This window comes from Heterocephalus glaber, unplaced genomic scaffold (assembly GCF_053883595.1).
Source record: "Heterocephalus glaber isolate CG9 unplaced genomic scaffold, H.glaber_assembly_v1.0 deba00001537, whole genome shotgun sequence".
Taxonomy (NCBI): Eukaryota; Metazoa; Chordata; class Mammalia; order Rodentia; family Bathyergidae; genus Heterocephalus; species Heterocephalus glaber.
Window position 1 is genome coordinate 5,437,640 of NW_028258332.1, and position 14,234 is coordinate 5,451,873.

The 14,234-nt window shown below is 48.5% G+C and overlaps 1 protein-coding gene across 2 annotated transcripts in view; it reads left to right on the top strand.

Annotated features, from left to right (window-relative positions):
• Positions 1-14,234, top strand: part of Adcy2 (adenylate cyclase 2) — a 405,544-nt gene that overhangs the window by 386,946 nt on the left and 4,364 nt on the right. For both annotated transcript variants that reach the window (XM_004845165.4, XM_021258598.2), the window contains 2 exons: positions 9,623-9,737; positions 14,083-14,207. In XM_004845165.4, coding sequence (XP_004845222.1) covers positions 9,623-9,737; positions 14,083-14,207 — 240 coding nt within the window. The remainder of the gene's footprint in view (positions 1-9,622; positions 9,738-14,082; positions 14,208-14,234) is intronic.

The following is a 14,234-nucleotide window of genomic DNA, read 5'->3' on the forward strand; positions in this document are numbered from 1 at the left end:
TAATATTGACATTCATTTTGGGGAACTGATATGTGTATCTCACATCTTGATCACCTTTGATCCCCTCCCGCCCCTTACCTTTCCTCCTGATCCCTTCCCCATCTCCAAAAAGTCTATTGTACTTTTTAACTTATTCATACTTGAGGGTTCTCCCTAAGAGAAGCCATATGACATTTAATTTTCCGTGCCTGACTTACTTGACTTCACACCGTGGTCTCACGATCCATCCGTTTTCCTACAAATGGCACGAATTCCTTGCTTAAGGCTGAATTTGTTCCAGGATGGTATTACAACCAGGGTTTGTGGGATTGCTAGGCCTCTTTGGTATCCTCTGACGTCTCCTACCAGAGCTCTGTGCCACCTGTCTCACCAGCCCAGCCCTGCAGCCTTGCAGCCCAGGTCCCTGGAGGGGCGGAGGGCCCTTTGCAGGACTCTCCCCAGTCACACCCACCCTACCCCTTAGCTCCTTGACACCCAGCTCCCAAACGCATGGCGTCAGAGACGTCGCCCCCAGGAGGCGATGCACCTGCCTGCAGGGCAGCCCCTCTGCCTGTCCTCATCATCAACACCCTGTCTACATCCGCCAGACCTGGCCTCCTCCCGGCCTTCTATCTTCCAACACAGTCAGCTTCATGGACTGAGAGTCTGTACCCACGGCCTGTTTCTTCCTTCTCATTTCTCCCTAAACCCCTGCGTCCTCCCTCACTGCTGCCAACATCAGAAATTCTACTTTGGACCAAACACTGCTCCCACACTCCCTACTCCAAACCTGGCTGCATCCTCTGCCCGTTCATCCCCAGGTCCTGCCTGTGGCCTCTGATACAGCAGTTGTCACGTGTGCCCAGAAATCTGCTACCCCGTCCATGTCCGGCCCCTGCTCTGGCTGCGCCCCTGCCCTGGTGCCGCCTCACTTGGGCACAGCTAGCATTCTTTTCTGACCCCTCTTCTTCACCAGGGAGCTCACCTGAGACCTTGTCTGTCCTGCAGCTCCATGATCTGTCTGACCACTCGCTTACGTCTGGGTGTCACCCAGCTTTCCATGGGTGTGCAGCTCTTTCACACCACCCCTTCTCCTTCTTGTCTTCCTGACCCCCCAGGCAGCCCCATGCTGAACCTGCGGCCCCGACCCACCCCTCTCCCTCCCGTCCCGCCCTCTCTGCATGGGCATGCTTCTGTGTGAGCCAGACGGGGCCTGGCCCTGGGTCCCCTCCACCTGCAGCAGCAGCTGTTCGGCTGTTTTCAGGGACCACCCCAAAGTTCTCTGTTTCAGGGGGCCTGGCATTCCCTCCCCGTTGACACCAGTGTCCCCAGGTGACTGCCACGCTGAAGGTCTGTTGCCCCACAGGGGAACCTGTCCGATGGCGGCCATCAGCAGGACTGAGTCTCTCTTGGCCTTCTTGGGAAGCTTCCTGCACTTCCCTGTCTCCCTTTCTCCGAACTTGCTGCATCTCATTCTCAGCCTTCTTGGCAGTATGTGCATGCTTGTGTGTGTGCATGTGTGTGCACGCATGTGTGTGTGTGTGTGTGTGCGCGCGGTCATGTGTGTTTCTTAGCCACCATGCAGATCACAGCCGGCATCCTGTGGCATCCCCAGGCTCCCAGCAGGGCCCTTCACACAGCTGGTCATACATCTGCCTGCTGGATGACAGGCTGTGTGCCCACCCATCCTGCCCACAGTGTTCTGCTCCCTTCACTCTGTTGCACAGACCTGTTCCTCACAGGCAGACCCTCTGCATTTTCCCACAGCATTAACACTTACTAAATGTTCAGTGGACCCTGCCACTGCCTCATGTCCTCCCTTCTCACTTGCCCCCCCCCCTCCGCCTGCCCTGTTCATACCTGCATCCAGGTGTTTGTATCTAAATGGCTTCCAGCTGTGTCTTAGCAAGGAGCCCATCCTTCTGCTCTCATCAGAACAAGACTTGCCTTCTAACCCCTCCCTGGATGTGGGCTTCCTTCCTGTCACTTATGTTAATCAGTGCTAACCTTCAGGGTGGAGATGCAAGGACAGGACGTGACTTTCAGATGAGCCTGCTCATTGCATGGCTTCTGCACCTCCTTTTCCTTGTACATAGTGTGGGATCCTTCTTGTTGCATATGACTGTCAAGAAGATGATATTTGATATGCAGAATATTTAAGAGGCTCCATGTCATAACATCCAATAAAAATACTAATAGTAAGAATAATACAATAGTGGTTTATGGGCTATTTTGAAAATTGATGCGATTAACCCCTCCAATAGAGCAGAGATAAGGGTTTTTGACATAAATGAAATGTCATATGTCACCATATCTGTGCAGGAGATTTCTACTCAATATGAGCTACTTGTGATTATAACTTTTAATTACAACCCAGTAGGATCATTCTTAAGTTCAATGAAGGTTTCCTGAGAGGAAACCTCGGAACACTTGATTGGAGGAAAAAAGCATGCTTGATAAATGTTAGTGCTAGTATGATTCTTATAAGAAATGGATGTCGCTTTCGTCTTTTGTAATCTACCTGAAATGAGCTTAAGATTTTCTCTAGCTATAAACAAAATGCTTCCCATTATTAACAAATCTCTGGTTTGACAACAAAAGATATTCAATTTGCAAACTAAGTGGGGTTTGTTTTAAGGATTAATAGCATTTTCTTAAAAGAGGCAAAACTGTCTGGATATTAGCCTCTGGCAGTTTAGCTTTTATTTGTACAATGGTGCCTCAGTTCATGACCTTAATTCTTTCCCTGATTCTAGTCACAAACTGAATTGGAGGAGAACTGAATCAAATTCAGTGGTTAGGTTCAATGTTGACCTTATGGGGAAATGTGATTCGATTCTCATCCAGTTTGTTTTGGAACAAGAATCGTGACGAGAAATGAGTTCATGAACCAAGGTACCACTGTAATTTCTTGTGCATTTCCTATTTGCAGGAGCAATAAACTTATTCACCCAGAAAATAAATGCATGGAGCATATCAACCCCCACCGAGGCAGGGCTTCAGGCCTGCCTCTGCTTCACTTCATTTGTAGTTTTTAAATGAGATGGTGAATTCAAATTTTAAGTGCAAAGTCAGTGTCCCTAAAAGATTGCATTCCATGTGAGAATTGATTACTGATTTTAAATGAAGCAGGCACTTGCCAAGAAGTGAAACACTGCCCCGAGAGCAAGCCCAAATTCTAACCCCCACTCAGCTTTCCATGAACACACACACACCGGGTGACCAGATGTCCCAGCAAGAATAGTGTGGGCTGAAGCAGGGACTTGCCCACCTTCCAGTTGCCCTCAGGATCTCAGTCTTCCAAGTTCGATCCTTGCAGCCCACTGTTTGTTCCTTTCTGTGGCTTTTAGACTTCAAGAAAACCTATGGTAATGGATATATTTTTCTTGACTTGTAGAGTATCAATTTTTAAAGGATATTTCCTGAAAATTGGTGGGTTATCTGCCTGATCTTCATTCCTGATGACAGCAACCAGCTGGAGCAGAGGCAGCTGCCCTGTTTAGACCTGGCAGGTTCTCCCTCCCTATGTCTTCTCTTCTCTCCTGCTCTGCGGAGCCAACCCTGCTCCGTCTCCTGGGTTTTTGGAAGCCTCTTGTAGAGGAAGCTCCTCCCCGATCCCCTAATCAAAGATCAGCCATATTGCCAGTTATAGCAATGATGTGCATGGCTTTCATTTTTTCCAAACAAATCTTACTAGGAACTAAAACCAAAGTATGTAAACTAGTTCAACCACTGAGGATAAACTTGAGTCATTTGTAGGAAAATGGATGTACCTTAGGCCATAACGTTAACTGAAATAAATCAGACACACACAACTTTGATATTACATGGTTTCTCTCAAATGAGAAACTTAAAGCATAAATAAAGAGCAAACAGAGAGATGAATCTTTTTGCAAATGAGAAGGGATCAAGAGAGGGATGGAGGAGGAGGGAGAAGGGGGAGAGAAGGCAAAAAGAATGAGTGTGTGTTATATACAGGGACCCACTCCCTGCCACTACTGTGATCAGTATGCACCGCAAACACGTGCTAATAAACAGCTTTGTGAAAAGATAAAAAATAACCCAAAGTACAGGGCTGAAACATTTCATTCAGACTCATGCTTTGATCATATCGTCACTGTAATAAGCCAAACGTCTAGCTTTTCGTCGAAATTTCAAGTAGCCGAATGCCTCTCACCAGTGACACTTTTGGGGGAAGTAAGGGGTGAGGGGGACCAAGAGGTGGGGGCGGAGCAGCCAGAGGCAGGGGTTTCCTTTCAATAAGGCACCAGTGCTGGTGGTCATCAGGATTTCCAAAACATTTCATGAATGCTGCTACATTCTTTTTAATTACTCTATTTTTATTCTCAAGTCTATTGTATTTAAACAGCATCCCGATGTAGCTTTCATTTGCCTCCTGGGGAAAGTGAGGCCTCCTGCTCCATCCTGCTCTTGCCAGTCCCCATGGGGCCCCAGTGCCAGAGCACCGCCTTTCTCCTTGCTCTGCTGCCTGCGCTCACAGGAGTCAGACCCCAGGCTCCAGTGAGGCCCCCTGCGAGTCCACTGCCCGATCACCCTGAGGACTGGAAAAGCCGGGCAGAGCCATGGGCAGGACTTGTGTTTGCTTCACCTCCATTATCATCGTTGCCTGCATTAGGAGCTGCCCACTCAGCTGCCCAGATGTTATTTAGCTGTCAGGTCCTATGATGGTGACTTCTCTGCCTCCTGTCCCGGGTCCTTGCTCCCAACTGCCCTGCCTGGGCGGCACAGCCTGAGTGTGAATGGTGAGGACAGCCAGCAATCCCACTGGGCCGTGCAAGTGGGCCAGAGAGGAAGAAGCAGCCTCTGCGGCTTCCCCCACTCCCAGGAGCAGAGGGGGAGCACCCAGCACCAGTTCCCTTCTGGTAAGAGAAGAGGACAGGGAGGGACTCTTGCCCACGAAAGCAGGCCCCAAGGCCGTGCAGCTCTGTGCACACACCAAAGCTGTCACAATGCATTACCACAAGAGACGAGTTTCCTTGGACACTGCTGTTAACTGGTGCTAAAAGCTGCCAGGAGATGAGCTGCACTCTTCACTGCACTGCACTCACGGAGACTCCTGTACACTGAGGTCTGTCAGAGCCTCTGTCAGGATGGATGGGCCAGAGGGGAAGGGCCAAACTGGACCCTAAGGCACTTCCCTATTGTTGTGCCTTGGATTTTCATTTGCAGCTCTGGAGGGTTGAACCCAGGAACTTTGCACTGAGCTACATCTTTAGGCCTTTAAAAAAATTTTTTTTGAGATACATTCTCACTGATTCATTAATTTCCACAGAATGGGCTCAAGCTTGTAATCTTCCTGCCTGGGCCTCTCAGAGTGCTGGGATAAGCAGCATGCACCACCACACCTGGATCTTCGCTGTCTCCAGACCCACGTGCTGAAGGCTGGTCTCTCACTGCAGCACTGTTGGGAGGCAGTGCAACCTTTAGAAGATGGGCCCAGCAGGAGGAAATGAGGTCACTGGGCCATGCCCTTGAAGGGAATCTTGAGACCCTGGCCCCATTTCCCCATTTCTCTCTCTCTCTCTCTCCTTCATTTCTTGGCTGCCATAGGTGAACAGTCCTCCTGCACCATGCACTCCTACCATGTTGCACTGCACCACCACAGGCCCAGGCTCTCAGGGACTGAGGCCTCTGAAAACATGAGCCAAAGTAAACCTTTCCTTTCAAGTTGTTTATCTCAGGTGTTTTGTCACAGCAACAGAAAGCTGACTAGCTCATCACTCCTTCCTTCCTCCTAATGCTTTTCACATCAGTCAGAGGGGTGTGCGTCTGCTTCCACACTATCACACGAGATACTAGATACATCCCACGGCCCAGGGAGGCAGCCAAATATGCTGTCTGAACAATTCATTTAACCCTAACCACAACCCTCTGAGATACGTAGTCACTGTCCTATTTTAAATGGGAGAGACAAAGAAAAACACAGAGAAATTAAGTGGCTCTGGCAAAGCCACACCACCAATGATTGGGAACCTGGTGCTGAGCCTGGTTTTCCCTGAGCTCCCTCCCCTTGGTGAGTGGAGCATCACAGAGCAAAGCTCTTCTGCCCACCTAGGACCCTGGATGCCCTCCCAGAGAACCTGGAGAAGAGGTCAGACAGGTATCCTGTGAGGTCCAAGCAGGGTGCTCCTTAGCTGCGACCCCCAAATCCCTCCAGAAGCAAGCAGGGAACCAGACGTTTCCCAGTACCGGGCATGTAGCAGGTGATTGGTGAATGGAGGAAAGAAGGGAAAGAGGATTCACTGTTTTCATTTTAAACACAAAATATGACATCAGTTGTTATCAGTCACTTGGATTTTTAAATAATCCCAGAAAACATGCATGCATTGTCAGCAATGTTCCTTGATGGTGGAACTTCTAAAATAGTCAGTTTACAAGCTTCATTCCAGGGAACTGAATAAGTTGTCTTGCTGTGTAGCTGGAAGTCAGTTAAATATTTGGAGAAATCTGGCAGAAATAATTTGGGTCATGGGAGAAATAGCTGCTTCATGCTGCTGTCAAATATTTATCAAGAGTTCGGTTGTGAGGACCTTTCAAAATGAATTAAGATCTTCCAGAGACTGAACATAATTTTATTCTGGGGTTTACTAAGCCCATGTGAGTTATTGGCATTGGATTTAAACCTCACTCTTGGAATTTGATCTCTTATTGCTGAGGTCACTTATAACCCTGAACTGTAAACCTACTGCATGAAAACAGACGGGGCGATAATTTATCAGGCAGCAGGGCTTGTGTGCTATGCCTCAGTTTGGTAAAAAGCAACCCATTTCTCCCATGATAAATACGTCTTCCCAATTGGATACTTACAATTTTTGCCACACAAGATTCCACTGGTTGATGTAAGAGTCTGTGCTTCCTGTTAAACAGAAGATGTTTTCCAGATGGCAGCACAAGCCTCAAATCCTGAGTTCCCCATAAGTCAGGAGGCAGAGGACATCAGCGAGCTCTGATAGAAAACCTAGTGCTCTTACGAAATGACACTCTGCAGTTCTACCTAAGTGGGCTGACTGTCTGCTTCGTAGTTCCAGTTTTGTAATTGTTTGGTTTTTCCTCTTACGATTTTATGGTGAGGATTTAAGACAAAAATGCACTTTGTCTTTTTATGGAATGATCTAATTCACCCGAGGAAAGAAAGAAATCTTTCTCTCTTGAAGAGAAACTTGGCCCGGGGATTTAGCCCAGTGGTTCCGTTGCCTGCCTCGCAAGCGCAAGCACCCGAGTTCAATCCCTGGTACCCCCCCCACAAAAAAAGAAAGAAACTTAACTCCTCTTGTTCATTCACATTTATGTTACTTAGTGCAGTGGTTTTCAACCAGGTGACATTTGTCAGTGTCAGGAGGTAGCTTGGATTGTCGCAGTTCGAGGTGGGGATGTCACCCATATCCTGTAGGCTGAGGTCGTGGATGGCGCCAGTCACCCTGCGATGCTCAGGATGGGCCCCCAAAGAAGGAATTGCCTTCCCCAAGCACTGCAGCACCCAGGCTGAGGATCCCTGCTTCGTGTGTTGTCCCTCAATGCTGCTCACCAGTGACTCAGAGGAGCCGTGGAATGGGCTTGTGTCCCTGTCCCCTTCCCCTTATGTTGGCTTCCGCCACCTCCCTGGCCCCTTGAGCAGTGGTTCATAGCCACGGTCTCCTCGTCCTACCCTGCCTTAGACTTGGTTTCATCTTCACCGCCATGGAGAAGGTCACCTCTCCCGTGGACCCCAGCTGCCTTCTCTCTGCTTCTGAGGCTTCCTCAGTCTGATGGAGCCTCCTCTGGGACCCCACACAAAAGCTCCTCTTATTTCTCCTCATCTCTTTCAGATGTTTCCTGTGTCCCTCACTGACTCATGACCCACTCCTTGTCCTAGCTGAGGGCATGCCCCCCATCCTTCCCTCCAAGACGAGTTCTCTTCTTCCTGGGGAGCCTCAGCCACCTTGGAGGACAGACATGGTCCTTTCTGGCGGGGAGATCCCCAGTAAGCATCAGGCTCCCACCTCCCACGGAGTCCGACAGGCCTCCTCCTGTGGCTTCCTCGCCACCTCCTCCTGGTTAACCTACTGTTGTCACTCAGTAGACATTCTCTAAGCACTTCACCCATGCCGGAAACTTTATTCTACTGTAGAGACACGAATTAACTGAGCAGAGTCTTTTCCCAGGGGCCTCACAAAGTCCTATGAGAGGTGCTTCCAAAACTTGGACTTCAGGGCCAAAATAGATGTCCTTACCCCACCCACAGGCACCTGAGAGGCTGCCTCTGGGTTTCAGCTCAGCCACCCACCTGCACTCTGAAACGGGGATTGCTCGCCAAAGCGTTTCGGTGTCCCCAGCCATTCGGTACTGGGAGAATGGGAACCTTCATACATAGTAGTTAAAATGTTCTATGAATCATATGCACGATGAATAGTCTTTTTAAAACATTGCCCGAAACACAAACTAATAAAAGATAAATTTGAAGAATAAATATAATACATGTTACAAGTTAGTGGCAACTATAAATTAGTAATAGGAATAATAAGAGTAAATTAATAGTAAATGCTCATAGAAATTCTCACTTATCCCCATTGGAAACTTTGGACTTCTCTCCTTCAGCTCCATAAACCTTTCATCCCCAGGGACTGATTAAATACTCAGGGAAAATTTTCCCCTTTATATTGGTTTGCAAAGGCCACCTAACAAAATACCACAAACTGGATGGTTAAACAGTAGAAGTTTACACTTTCCCAGCCTGGAGGCTGGAAGTCCAAGGTCGCAGTGTGGACAGGGTGGGTTTCTCCCGAGTCCTCTCTCCATGGTTTGTAGACGGTGTCACCTTCTTATGTCTTCACATGGCCTTCCTTTTGTGTTTGACTGTGTCCTGATGGCCTCTTCCTATAAGGACACCAGTCCTGTTGGATGATGGCTCATGCTAATGACCTCATTTAATTACCTCTCTAAAGATTTGTTTTCAAATAGACAGCAGTTATATTTTTAGGTACTGAGATTAGGACTTCAATGTAAAGCCTTGGGATAGCTTAGCCCACAGCACTTTCCTCATTGAGGCATGAAAGAGCAAAGGGAAGCAGGATATTAAGAGAACCAGGGGGAGCTGCAGAGGGAGAACAGAATGCTGTACCCAGGAGGGAAAGCCTTGTCCTATGAGAGGGAAGCCAACCGCTGTCAAAGAGCACTGCAGAGCAGGGATGGGGAGCTAGTCTCCCTCCCTCTAGTCTTCCGTGGAGCTCCCCTGGTCACTCTTGGCTGGAAGTCAGGGATGAAGGGGAGGCAGCTCTAGAGGCTGGAGCTAGAGCCAGCAAAGAAGGACCAAGCATGGGTAAAGAGGGCAAACGGAGGAAAAGGAGCCAGCCCTCCTCAGAGCTGGGTCCGCTGCTGTCTTCCGGGTTCCACAGCGTCACCTAAAGTGTGAGCCCCATTCAAGATGCTTGAGACAGACACTCAGGCCAATGCCTTCTGAGATTTATGTCCCCTTGGCCACAACAGTAGGCTCCCACACAAGGCTTCCTGGAGACAAGATGCGATTCTTCCAAAGCCTCTTAGAGTGTGTCAGCATTCCCTTTGCCTGGAGGGCAGGTGTGAGGTCAGGGGTAGTTTCCGCTCCACTCAGCTCTGATGCCCTCTGCATGTGTCTGCTTCCTTGCAGGAGCCGGAGCGTCAGTACATGCACATAGGCACCATGGTGGAGTTTGCCTTCGCCCTGGTCGCCAAGCTGGATGCCATCAACAAGCACTCCTTCAACGACTTCAAGCTGCGAGTGGGTATGTTGTGTGGAGAGATCCAGGTCTCAGCAGGGGCAAAGGGAGAAGGAATAAAGTCCCGAGATGCACTACTGACCCCATGATGTTGGAGTAGAACAGTGCCAGGGCCATCTTAGGGCAGCAGGACTGGAGTGCAGATGGCAGGGCTTGGGAAGCCATCAGTCTCTAAAGTACATTTGTGCAAATTAGGAAAACTCCCACTTTGGTTGGACCCAAGCTGAAGGCACATGCTTTAGGGAGTGGGGTGTGGGCTGGATTTCAGCCCCCACATCCTCTGTCCAGCCAAAGTCCTGTCCTCCTTCCATCCATAAGACAAAGTATGCATCGCAGTAAGTGACTTACCAGAAGTTGTCGGCCAAAAGCTGCTCCGTTATTTTCTAGACTGTCGAAACTGGAACTTGCCACCCTCATAACATACACCCAGATTTCAGGGATGTGAAAATGTCACGCAAAAGCTCATATTAAAATTGTTAAAATACAGTCTCACATGCACAGCAAACAGGTGTCCTAGGTTCTGAAACGGCCATAGCTTTTTCAGTTGTCCAATAATAGGGAAAAATAAATGCCTTTCTTTACCATAAAAAACAATCCCTTTGAGTACATTAGAAAAAAAAAAGACTTCCTGATTTCTAATAAGTCCTTAACAAAATGTAAGTTGATTTCTTGGCATGTTTTATGATTACTTTCACAAATTCTTATTTCAAAAAGTGTGGGTTTTGAGCCACCAAGTTAACATACAGCTGTCTTGTAGTGGGTACACAGTTGCAACCACTCAGGGTTTTTAAGAGCTTCTTTGACAATTTTAGGGTTTTCTTGGCAACACATTTGGCTTCTGGAAGACCATAGAAGAGTAGTTTTTGAGACAAATTCCATCTGCATAATTTTTAACTTTCTCTTACATAAAGATTTCAACATTTTGGGAAAATGGAGATATTTAAACTATTTTCTTCACTTTCTATATGTGGTCTGAATTTTAAAACCAAGAAATATTTTACATCTCATTTAGCAAATGAGATGCTCTCTCTGCACGTGCTACCAATGGTCAGCATGGAATCTGAGTAGGTTTTGCTTTATGCTTCCTCACCTCTGTGCACAGTGAGCTTTATCAGGGCTCTGCTAAACACAAAGGTGTGGCAGGCCTGGTGGGCAGATGCTACCCTACGCAACCGCGGACCACATCAAACAGATCCCCTTGGTCCGAGAGCCACCATGTTGTGTTGACAGCTTGGAAAATGGTGTCTTCAGACTTTCATACTACTGCTCTGTATTAGTCCCTTTCATTCTGCTGCTCTAACAAAATACCTGAAGTCAGTACAAGAGATTTGCTTAGTTCTCAGTGTTGTAGACTGCAAGTGCAAATCATTGTGCTTATGGCAACACCACAGTGTGACAGATGGCATCATGGTGGCTCTGTGTGTGAGAATGACAAATCATATGGCAAGACAGGAGGCCAGACAGAGATTAGAAAATGAGGCTCACTCTTTTATAACAGCCCATCTTTAATGGGATCTCAGTGGGTAACCAGTATTAATCTCCATATGGACAGTAGCCTCAGTGACCTCATGACCTTATACTAAGTCCCACCTCTGACAATTTCCACTACCTGTACATCACCACACAGAGGACCAAGCCTCCATTTATCCCATGACCCCTCGGGAACACATTGAAACATCCTAACCATCGCACTCTGTTTTGAGAAGAAAAATCTATATGTGGCAGAATGACCTTTTGCATTGCCAAACATATATGGACCAAAATAATCCTGCCCTGAACTTCAGCATAAGAATGGGACAATTCTTTGATGGTTACATGGCTTACATCAAAAGCAATTTTCTTGGTCTTGACTCTAATATTTTCCAAATTCAGGGGAGTGATTGAATGTCCTCCCCTCAGCAGGTAATTGCCAAGTGCCAGCTTTACACTGATTATTGAACAGCTAAGAGCATCGATGCACAAGGGCAATGGTATCAGCCCTGTAGACTGCTCAAGAAGGCTAACTCAGTGTTTCACTTGGCCTTGAGCCTTCCCCCTCCCCAAAGCCTCTCCCTCTCCTAGGAGGCTTACCTCCACACATAGTGCCATCAAATGGCAGTTTCCAGGCAGGAAAACGGAAGCATGATTGTGCCATCCAAAAGCAATAGTACACGTAAAAGCTGCATTTGCTCCTTGCATCCTTTTCTGCATGCCGAGCTGTAGAGTCACTTGGTTAATCGGAGCCACACATCAGTCACTCTCCTGCACCAAGTGGATGCCCTGTTGCCAGCAATAATCAGTCTCTCTGCCCCGGAGCTGCTCCCCAGCAGGAGTCTGCAGCAGCCAGGAGCAAAGCCCATGGATAAGAGAATGCAGTCTTGGCCTCGCATCCACACCTGACTACTGGGTGACTGGAGCTTGTGACAGAGCTGGGCTGTCGAAGGCAGAAGTGAGTTTTATTGTGTACTCCCCAAAAGCAAAGGGGAATGTATTTCACGCCTCTTATCCACCTATAAAGTTATGGAACAGTTTTTGGACTGTGTCCAAGTATAAGTTTCCACAGTGGAGAGGAAACTCTCCCTAAAGTCAGTCACTAAGGAGGTCAACTTCTGGGTTACATCTCTCAGAAACACCCCCACCAGTCAACACTGTCAGACAAATGCAACATGGTGGGGGCCCAGGCCCAGGAGGAAATGTGGGGGATGGGGTCTACCTCAGGGTCTCCTCTGCCACTCCCATAATGGCTGTGGGTCTGTGTGTTCAAATTGGGTCCTCAGGGCAAGCAGTCATCCCACCCCTGCACTGAGCTAGAGAGGACCCCAGGCCTCCCCCTGCAGTTAGAGGCAGCGATCCAACTTTTGGAGCTTTGGCTCGTGGTAACGGGTGACATATTACATACATCCCACCCAGCATGGAAGCTCACCCTGACCTTGGATGTCAACCTGCAATAACAAGGGTTTCATAATTTCATCTGCAAGGGACGGAAGTTGGCAGAACCAGTGTTGCCTCTGCTGTTGCTGGTGCCCCGGCACACCTGATTATCTGGGGAATGACACGTGAATTAACCTATGAGCCCCAGCACTCCAAACAAATCCATTTTGCCTTAGCCACGAGGGGCCGACTGGATCAGAAGGAGGTGACGTTTTGAATTGCTCCAGTGACCTTTTGGTCAAGTCTCCTTGGCATATCACAGTGAGGAGGCTTAGGCCTTTGACAAATGCAGAGAAGGAAAGGCCAGTAGGGATGGAAGCCCAAGCAACAGAACCTGGAAGCCCTTCCAGAGCTGGCCTGGAGATGGAGTTTGTCGCCTCTCAGGAAGGATGTCCTCAGCTGACCTCTTCCTGACTGCCCTCACCTCCCTTCCAAATGCAAAGCCCCCAGGACTCCCCCACCTCAGTTCTCTACCCTCCACTCCCAGCTGCGTGTTATTAAATCCCCATGATTTCCTTATGTGAAAAACTCCCCCAGATTTGTATTCTATCAGAATCTTTCTAATCATACATAGGAAGATGTCTTTAAATGGGAACCTGGGTAGAATCCTCACTACCAGTAGTGGAAATCAGGCAAACACACTAGAACATGGCTTGGCAATGGGAATCACCACCCTGCATGTGCTCCTGTCCTGTGGAAAGATCAGCAGCAGCCCACCTGCAGCTGGGGGGAGCCAGGTGCACAGAACCCTGGGGTGGAGACGGGGCCCGGCTGCCAGGAGTGGGGGCCACAGGGGCACCCTGGATGTATTCTGCCTCTCCCGCCCACTACCTGTAGGGCGTATCACCCTGTGTGAACCCACCCCGATAAAGGACGTGTGGTTGCAAGGCCCACCTCATGGGGCCGTGGTGATGGCTAGAAGAGTCACCAAACGGAAGCAATAGGAAGACAAACACGCTGTCTTACTGCAGCTCTGGCACTTGTCATCATGCTTGTTTGGGCAAAACATTGGTGTAAACCCCCAAATCCAAAATGGCCAGTAAAGTGCAGTGGATTCCCTCAGTGTGGCCTCTTAAAATTAAACTGTGACTATTTCAAAATTGTATTCACTCTCAAACTTTCGAAAAATAGTACCGTATATTTCTTGCTTATGGTTATATAGCCACATAGAAAAATTCTCACACTATAGCAATACCAGTGTCGTGCTGTATAGAATGGTGATGCCTGGTCATATAAATGTGAATTAAGATCTAGTGGGGAAAAACGGACAGTGTACACGTTGGAGGTTAGAGGATCGACTTGGCTTTGCTTTTAGAGTTCCAGGGGTCAGGCTAGTGTTTGCTCAGTAGCGACTCCAGTATGGCCGGGGGAAACGAAACTCTGCTGTGTGAGACCATGGCTGAGATCCGAGCCTCCCTAACCCACGTCTGCTGTGTCGCAGGAATTAACCACGGACCTGTGATAGCTGGCGTCATTGGTGCCCAGAAGCCACAGTATGACATCTGGGGCAACACCGTGAATGTGGCCAGCAGGATGGACAGCACCGGCGTCCTGGACAGAATACAGGTGGCTCAGTCTTCTGCAGTGTCTTAG